The sequence below is a fragment of the Oncorhynchus mykiss genome, chromosome 24, assembly GCF_013265735.2.
Source record: "Oncorhynchus mykiss isolate Arlee chromosome 24, USDA_OmykA_1.1, whole genome shotgun sequence".
NCBI classification, from domain to species: Eukaryota; Metazoa; Chordata; class Actinopteri; order Salmoniformes; family Salmonidae; genus Oncorhynchus; species Oncorhynchus mykiss.
The window spans coordinates 10429815-10439186 of NC_048588.1; the positions used below are offsets into that span (position 1 = coordinate 10429815).

At 43.6% G+C, this 9372-nt stretch overlaps 1 protein-coding gene across 2 annotated transcripts; it reads right to left on the reverse strand.

Moving 5' to 3' along the window:
• Nucleotides 1-1464: 1464 nt before the first annotated feature.
• On the reverse strand, nt 1465-7670 carry zgc:152863 (CCP domain-containing protein). Of its 2 annotated transcripts, none has more exons than XM_021582188.2 (5): nt 7429-7670; nt 5040-5146; nt 4437-4640; nt 2384-2525; nt 1465-1916 (listed from the first exon to the last, which is right to left on the reverse strand). In XM_021582188.2, exons 2-5 carry the CDS (start codon nt 5131-5133, stop codon nt 1595-1597), a joined length of 762 nt encoding a protein of 253 aa, XP_021437863.1. In that variant the 5' UTR covers nt 5134-5146; nt 7429-7670; the 3' UTR covers nt 1465-1594. The 2 variants fall into 2 exon arrangements, with proteins under 2 accessions (XP_021437863.1, XP_021437862.1); XM_021582187.2 differs by having other exon boundaries at nt 1465-1919.
• Nucleotides 7671-9372: the final 1702 nt, after the last annotated feature.

Genomic DNA, 9372 nt, shown 5'->3' on the forward strand with positions numbered 1-9372 from the left:
ACACGCAGGTCCCTGTGATGTAACAGTAATATCATTACCAAAGTCACCTCAACAAACGAGGCTCAGGTCCCATCACTGATGGGATATAAACCATGTCTCCATGGCAGGATACGTCTCATAACATTACCAACAGCCAATCAGAACTGGTGTGCCATGTATAAGGTTGAAACCTGAAAAGAAAGTCGATCCATGCTGGTAGGCTTGAATCCATATACAATGGGGCAAAAAAGTATTTAGTCAGCCACCAATTGTGCAAGTACTCCCACTTAAAAAGATGAGAGAGGCCTGTAATTTTCATCATAGGTACACTTCAACTATGACAGACGAAATGAGGGAAAAAAATCCAGAAAATCACATTGTAGGATTTTTAATGAATTTATTTGCAAATTATGGTGGAAAATAAGTATTTGGTCACCTACAAACAAGCAAGATTTCTGGCTCTCACAGACCTGTAGACCTGCACCAGGCTGGGAAGACTGAATTTTCAATAGGTAAGCAGCTTGGTTTGAAGAAATCAACTGTGGGAGCAATTATTAGGAAATGGAAGACATACAAGACCACTGATAATCTCCCTCGATCTGGGGCTCCACGCAAGATCTCACCCCGTGGGGTCAAAATGATCACAAGAACGGTGAGCAAAAATCCCAGAACCACACGGGGGGACCTACTGAATGACCTGCAGAAAGCTGGGACCAAAGTAACAAAGCCTACCATCAGTAACACACTACGCCGCCAGGGACTCAAATCCTGCAGTGCCAGACGTGTCCCCCTGCTTAAGCCAGTACATGTCCAGGAGAATGTCATATGCTGAGTTGCATCCAAAGAACACCATACCTACTGTGAAGTATGGGGGTGGAAACATCATGCTTTGGGGCTGTTTTTCTGCAAAGGGACCAGGACGACTGATCCGTGTAAAGGAAAGAATGAATGGGGCCATGTATCGTGAGATTTTGAGTGAAAACCTCCTTCCATCAGCAAGGGCATTGAAGATGAAACGTGGATGGGTCTTTCAGCATGACAATGATCCCAAACACACCGCCCGGGCAACGAAGGAGTGGCTTCGTGAGAAGCATTTCAAGGTCCTGGAGTGGCCTAGCCAGTCTCCAGATCTCAACCCCATAGAAAATCTTTGGAGGGAGTTGAAAGTCTGTGTTGCCCAGCAACAGCCCCAAAACATCACTGCTCTAGAGGAGATCTGCATGGAGGAATGGGCCAAAATAACAGAAACAGTGTGTGAAAACCTTGTGAAGACTTACAGAAAACGTTTGACCTCTGCCAATGCCAACAAAGGGTATATAACAAAGTATTGAGATAAACTTTTGTTATTGACCAAATACTTATTTTCCACCATAATTTGCAAATAAATTCATTAAAAATCCTACAATGTGATTTTCTGGATTTTCCTTCTCATTTTGTCTGTCAACGTTGAAGTGTACCTATGATGAAAATTACAGGCCTCTCTCATCTCTTTTAAGTGGGAGAACTTGCACAATTGGTGGCTGACTAAATACTTTTTTGCCCCACTGTAAGTGCCTGAGCACATTATTTTACAAGTCAGTACATCATTGGTGGGTAACACAAATACGCCAGTCACTCAAATGTCCTTGTCATCGGGAAGTGCAACTTGTATGGCCCGCATGAGCACCTCACTTTGACTCTCTCTGGGACGGGATTGGATCTCCTCGTAAGGGGGCGGAAGGATCTCGGGGCTTTGATTGGATTGAGGGATAAGGTGACTGGAATCTGATTGGTTGTGAGCTAATGATGGACCTGGAGCCTCCTGGGCCAATAGGAGCTGGGTGGGCCCTCTGCAGGGGGGCAGGTGTTGCCCCCAGCTCCCGTAGACAGCCTCCTCATAGGTGGGCAGAGACACAGGTAGGCCATCCACCATCAGATCCATCTGGTCAGAGGAGCGCCTGCTGAACAACAGTAGAGAGATGATCAGATCACTTCACAGACAGCACTCATACAGTAGGTGGATTTACCTACAATCTAACTGACACTACAGCTATGAAACACCCAGCATCAATGATAAGATGACTATCAAACCACTGAATTTCCTTCTTCCTCCTCCTCCACAGTCTTTCAACTTTCACTCATCAGATTATAAAGATGCTTTCATTACAGGATGTGATGCATTTCCAAGCCTCTACTGTACAAAGCCACTACAACACTGTAACCACCCTACAGAGCAACACACCTGATTCAACCAATCATCAAGACCTTGGTTAGCTGAATCAGGTGTGTTAGTCCTGGGCTGGAACAAAACCTACACTAATGCTCCAGGACCAGGGTTAGTAGTGACAACACCGCTATAGAGGATCCAGTCGTATGAATATAGCTGTGTGAGTGACAGGGATAAGAACCAGTCATATGTGCTAACCTGTGTGAGTGACAGGGAAAAAGGCGGGACTTGATCACCAAGCAGGCCGTGGTGGTGAGAAGGAATATGGACACGCCCACCGCCGTCGTGGCTACGCTAGGGAGTGAGTGGGCCACCTGGTCCTCATAGTTAACATGTCTGTCTGAAAGAAAACACAACACAAACAATCAACACACACACCCATCAACTACCTACAACACACTTAGCTGTGGTCCAGGGCGTTAGTGTGTGTACTCACCAACCCCCCTGAACACACACTGTCGCCCTGGACCAGAGCTACAACACACTCAACAAATACATTCAGGAAGTACACACATCATTTAGGGGAAACACACTACTGATACACATATGGACAGCATAAAACAGGGTATCTCAAAGGGAGTCAGTCATGCATCTGCAGGTGTGGTTTCCTATATCCATGACGCATTACATTTCCGTGAGGTTTAATATGGCAGAGGAAAGAGACTGGTTAGTTTGGTGACTTTGCTCACTTCCCGTTTCTTGATGCTGGTTTCCTGCCTCGATGCAGCACAGGCCAAAAGAGGAAGCAAAAGGCTCTAAAGTAGCATGTTAAGAATCTGCTATGTCGGCTTTTGCATCTCACCAAGTAGGTCATTGACCTCTTGTGTGGAACTACGGGGTTGGTACCAGAAAGTTACGACAATCAAATCTTAGCACTTAACAGGCCACACACCATCATGTTAACCAGCCTAACACACTGCTCAGCTCTAGTGACACTCAAAGCTCATGTAGGGCTATACTCAAGGCCATTGAAAGTATAGCACAACAGTCATAGAGTGGTATAGAGTGTATGCTTCCACTTGCCTCTTCCATATCCAATAAGACATGACTGGAATTGCCCAGTCCTCGAGGGCCTGATTGGTGTCACAGTTTTGCCCCAGTCCCAGCTAACACACCTGACTCCAACAATCACCTAATCATGATCTTCAGTTTAGAATGCAATTTGATTAATCAGCTGTGTTTGCTAGGGATGGAGAAAAAGTGTGACGCCAATCAGGCCCTCAAGAACTGGAGTCATCCATCCCTGCAGTAAGAGGACGAATGAAGGAGGGTGGTCATAGCGTTGCTATTAATCAGCTTATGAGATGACTATGTGGAAGAAAGCCATGTAACATTTAAATCATCAACCCATAACCTCCATGCATGCATATAGCCAACCCGGAATCAGCCAAAGTAATTGTTGGGTGTCTGGGTTAATGCATTTACAAAGGCGGTGAGTGATTGAGTACAGAACGAACCTACCTTAAATCACACTGCAACCTTTGACCTGACTGTAGTTTACCTAACACTTATCTCATATCAGTCACTCATGGACATACTCCACACACACATGCGCTAGACCAGGGATGGGCAACTGGCGGCCTCCTTTTGTAGGCCCGCGGATCCATTTCCAAAAATAAATAAGCTGCAATTTCGAAGTTTGGTTGTGTGCATCAGCAGTTTTTCTCTTGTTATGTCAGTCACTGACAGTCACTCAATTAGCCCATTGAGTGACATTTGTTAGATAGGTAAATTAGTATAGCAGCCAGCTAGCTAAACGTATAGTAATCATGGTCTAATACTGACCAGTGGACCCCCATTGATTTTGTTCGTCACTCTCACTCAGATATCATATTAACAACTGTTTCTCTCTCCGTCCCATGGCAAAATGAGTAGAATTGCAAGAAATTGACTTGTGTCATTTTTTTTCTATAAAATTGAAAAATCTTCCCTCCGCCCCATGGCAAAACATGTAGAATTGCAGCAAATTGTCTTTAAAACTGCAACATTTTATCTACGCCCCATAGCAAAATTGCAAAGAGGAACAATAAAACATCAATGTTTTCTCTCTGCTGCCACTAAAATGTTTTGCTCGCGAAGTGGGGATCTAACTGCATATGTGGGTATGGATGTGGGTACACAGACCCGCGAGCCACCCCCAGTTCAGATTTATTGTTGCCCCCACCCCCATCAAAGTTGCCCATCCCTGCTCTAGTCCATTACACTAGGAGCAAAGGTTTACCCCTCCTCCCACACGGCCGTGGTGACTCACCAGCTGTGGACAGACAGGTGGGCACGCTGGGGATCCATTTGCCGTGGCGGCAGCGCGAGCTGTGCACCTCTTTTGGGATGGTGTAGCCGGGCTCACAGAAGTAGTAGATCAAGCTCTTCTGGGGGAAGCCTCGGCAGGGGGAGGGCTCGCAACGGAAGCCCCCGTGTTCTGGCACCAGTGGGTGGCTGCAGTTCCCTTGCCTGCCTGCGGATGAGGCATACAGTTTAGTTGTTAGACCTTGTTGTTGAATCGAACCGGCAGTTATTGTATCTCAAAGATCTGTGATTCAGGTTGAAGAGGAAAAAAGCTTTAGGTAGAGTGTTTTAATAGATACGGTCATATGAATGGGGTAAGACAGGTGGAGTCTGGGAGGAGGAGTCTTGCAGGTCTGGGGAGAGGGCTAAGTATCATTGCAGCATGATGCAGGTTGTATGTCCAGATAGCTATATAGTTAGCTCTTACAGATGGATTACAGCTTTTGGGTGCAGTGGTGACTGTTTCAACAAGTACATGGTGGTGCAACGTGGATGCCTAGCAGAGGTGATGACCTGGGTGGGCAGTTGTGGGTGGTTAGGGTGGGTGGTTGAGGAGGGAGACGGGTACCTGTGGTGAGGTCTGGAAGGGCGACCAGGAGAAAGAGCCCGTAGCCCAGAGTGATGTGTCCACACAGCCATAGAGACTCCCGCTGCGCAGACATCAAAACAGCCTTCCTGCAGGTGCAATAAACAGAGAACTCAGTGCCCTGCAGATAGTCACGCACATACATATGCACACAGTTGCAAAATATCAACAAATATCTAATCATGCACTTGGAAAGCCTCCCCTTTTGCCCTAACAAAGGCAGGGGACAGTGGTTCAAAGCTGCAGCTACCATAAACACCCACAGCCTGACCCTGAATGAGTGAATCATTCCCCAACCCTGTACCCTTTAATTTCCAGAAACTGGAACTAAACTTGGGTTATTGTTCAACACCAGACATTTATCAACATTACTTATATGACTGGTAGGGTTTTTTTTTGTTCACCTGGCCCATATTTCCTCTCTTAGCACTGAACTTGACACACAGGTATGGCACTAACACAAATCCCATGGCGGGTTTCGGAGCGCTTTCATATCGGGGGTGCAAGTCAACTCTGGAACAGCAGGGGAGGTCCCTGCCAACACCATGTGTGCCGTTCTCACATAGCCTGCAGGTGTAGGATCTTAAATTGAGCCAGTTTGCTACAGCAGGAAAATAATCCTGCAGCAACAGGAAATGTGAATTATTATGTGGATTATAATTAATTTACATTTTTGTAGGGGTTGATAACATTTTCATAAGGGAAAATCCAGTCTGAAATGTCTAAACGTTAATTACACATTTCCGAAGCTTTTTTAAACCTACACATTTTAAATTTCCTGCATTGCTGGAAGGTTCTCCTGCAACAGAGTGATCACATTAATATCCTACACCTGTTTCTATCAGGCAGTGAGCTGTGACCACAATGTAGGTGGGTGGCATCTTACTCACCATCTTATTAAAACATGACTTCTGTTCATGAATAAGCTGTGAAGTATGCCATTATAAATTGCTCCAGTTCCATTATAAAGCATTACTTTAAAACGCAACACTATAAAATGAAATGTAATAAACATATATCAATACATTTACTAATGTAGAGAAAATAAGTTGTCATCAACAAATCTAGTAAAAAATAAACATGTTTTTCTCCTCTGAATGGATTTGGTAACTGTTTGTCTTCTGTGTGCCTGTAATGATTCCCATGTTTGATAGGTTAGTTAGTTAAGCAACAAGGCCAGAGGGGGTGTAGTATATGGCCAATAAACCACGGCTAAGGGCTGTTCTTAATAAGCACTACGCAAGGCAGAGTAAAAACAAATGTTTTGTCATACCCATGGTATACCGTCCGATATACCACGGCTTTCACCCAAACAGCATTCGGGGCTTGAACCACCCAGTTTATAATCAGTATTATAAACTGGATGGTTCGAGCCCTGAATGCTGATTAGCCGACAGCTGTGGTATATGAGACCACATACCACGGGTATGACAAAACATGTATTTTTACTGCTCTAATTACGTTGGTAACCAGTTTATAATAGCAATAAGGCACCTCGGAGGTTTGTGATATATGGCCAATATACTCCACGTTGCGTCGTGACTAGGAACGGCCCTTAGCCATGGTAAATTGGCCATATACCACACCCCCTTGTGCCTTATTGCTTAAATAACCCATGGGTTTAATGACTTCTGCTATGTGGTACTTCGCACTTTCTGCTCTGATTGTCAAACTACTCAGCTGCATCCCTGTTTCTGTAAGTGTCATACATGGATGGCATTGGCACACAGTAACACTTTTCATGCCATCCCACTCATCCAAGAGGAATAGGCAAGTGATCAATTATAATATGACTCACACTACCTATGTCTTTGTGTTGTCATGGAAGTGAGGAAATAATATCAATGGTCATGTTATGCATCCTATCAAAACACATCCAGGCACAAATTATAAGGAAGGACCTTGTAGACTACGGCAGAATATGGCAAGCAAAGGCTATTGTGTTAATCATAGAAATAAGGCTCATAGAAATAAGGCTAGTGTTTGTGGTACGTTCATGACAAACCGAATAAATAACCTACCAGCGCTCGCTGAACATAAACGCGCAACGGAGCTGAATGCACAGGTGCATACCCAGAAATCACCAGACATCCCCAAATAAGTACAAATGCCAAAGCTGACGCATTTATATCATATCCAGAATGCTAATATATCAAGCCAGTCTAATTAAAAATCGCAATTTTCTTTAGCCGACTAAACTCAACTTCCACTAATTAAACAAAATATTCCTACAGCCTACATCAACACTATGTCCTACAGGCTAGTCATATCCTACATATCACATGTTCTATTATTGGGGTTACATTTATCTTTAGGCAAGTTCAAAAAAATACTTGGCTAAAGATAACCTCTTACCAATAAGGCTACTCACCTGTAGAATCTAGATATAGGAATATTCCGTTCAAAGACTAGTCCAAGATGGTATAAATCAATACTTCCCCGTCTGTTTGATATACGATCCACTCGAGATCAATATCTAATTTGTTTAATTCTCCTCCAGATTAATGGGGCATATAGCAACAACTGGATCTATTTCACAGCCGCTGACAACGGAGTCATCGCTCAGCTGTGTTTTTGACAGGAACAGAGAGACTTATCACAGGCTCCAGTCCCGACTACGCGCGCTGGTGACATTGATCGAGTTAGTTTTGCAGGGTGGGTGGAGTTGCCTCATTTTAGGCCATTCCATTGGTCCTTAAGCGAATTCTCCGCCCGGCCATGCAAAACGAACTCCACCACTGTATACAGTGCGTCTTCACACAAACCCCACCCTTAGCAGGCGTCCGCTGGACCTTGTCATATTCAGTAAATTCGAGCTAAATTTCGCAGAACTGTGGAAATTGAACATTCCGTTCACCGCAGTATAATGAGCGGTCATTGTTTTTGGACCACGCTTTTCACAAATCCTCTGTTTACAACACTGTCTCCATCGTGGTCGCCTGCTAAGATGAGTGAACAAAACAAGTCTACAGTGCAAGGCCAGATGATACTGAATCACATCTGACAGAAGGACCAGACGGAAGTGCTAAGAATATAGTGCGCCAATGCAACAGAATTTTAGTTTCTTCCAGAGATACATATTGTATTGTGTAATATTTTACCTTAAAATATTTCTCCAATGTATCAGGTTGATAAATATGAAAATAGACAAACGTCTGGCCGTACCTAAGATACAATATAACTAACGAACTTATTAGCTGGGCCCCAGCCCATACCTTTAAATGTGTGACGATTTAAAACCATAAATCAAAGACAAATGTTATCAATCATCAACACCATCATAATCATCCTCATATAACCACAGGCCAAGTCTTTTTGGGTAACCTTTATTTTACGAAGTCATTTAAGAACACATTCTCATTTACAATGACGACGGCCAAACCTGGACGACGCTGGGCCAATTGTGCACCGCACTATGGGACTCCCAATCACAGCCGGATGTGATTCAGCCTGGACCTGAACCAGGGACTGTAGTGACGCCTCTTGCACCGAGATGCAGTGCCTGACCGCTGCACCACTGGGAGCCCAAGATGATGAGTACCATCTGAGACTAAGGCTATTGCTATAACACGACTTTTGAAATGGTTGACATCCTCAAATGGTTACACAATACACAAATGATAAGGCATGACAAAAAAACTTACATTTTAGAAAAACTGTATTTGCCAAAAATATTTAAAATGAGTTGTTTTTACAATAACCAGCAGAAATGCAAAAATCCAGGGGTGGGTTGGAACTCAAGAAAAACTGTCAACCATCTCAAACTTTACAATACTGATGCCTAAATGATTTAGCATACAAGAAAGTGTGAAAAATGATCATACAAACAAGTTGGAGAATTTCACAGAAATATATTAGTAGGCCAGTCAGTAGGTGTCACAGCTCCTAATTTGAATTTGAGAATCCTCTCAACAAACACAAACCAACGATAATGGAGTTTACTCTGAGACACTACAGACTCCTGGAGATTTGTAAAATCATCATGTACATTTGCAATTAACAAAAATGACAAAGAAGGGAATCATATTGATCGTGTTACTTTTCTGAACGTTAAGGCATTAACACACAAAATAACCGCGAAAAAAAAAAGTTAAGCGGTTCTAACCTTGACAGGCATTAAATGAAGTAGAAGCTACAGGAATGTCAAATACCAACTGCGGAATGTACGCGATTGGTTTCATACCAGCCACTGAAAACTGTAGTTGACGTGAGTGAAACCAATGGCGATTGAAATCACATCTTACACGTGGGGGTTAATGAGATGATTCAATTCTGTAGTTTGAAGAATGATACGTCTTTTTTTTTTGTCATTCAT

Bases quoted from the DNA above. Each gene is read 5' to 3' on its own strand.
- zgc:152863 (XM_021582187.2), bottom strand. From the start codon at position 5,133: ATGTCTGCGCAGCGGGAGTCTCTATGGCTGTGTGGACACATCACTCTG. The intron at 4,641-5,039 runs GTACCCGTCTCC...CCTCATCCGCAG, and splicing joins CCTTCCAGACCTCACCACAG to GCAGGCAAGGGAACTGCAGC. The intron at 2,526-4,436 runs GTGAGTCACCAC...GTTTTCTTTCAG, and splicing joins CACCTGTCTGTCCACAGCTG to ACAGACATGTTAACTATGAG.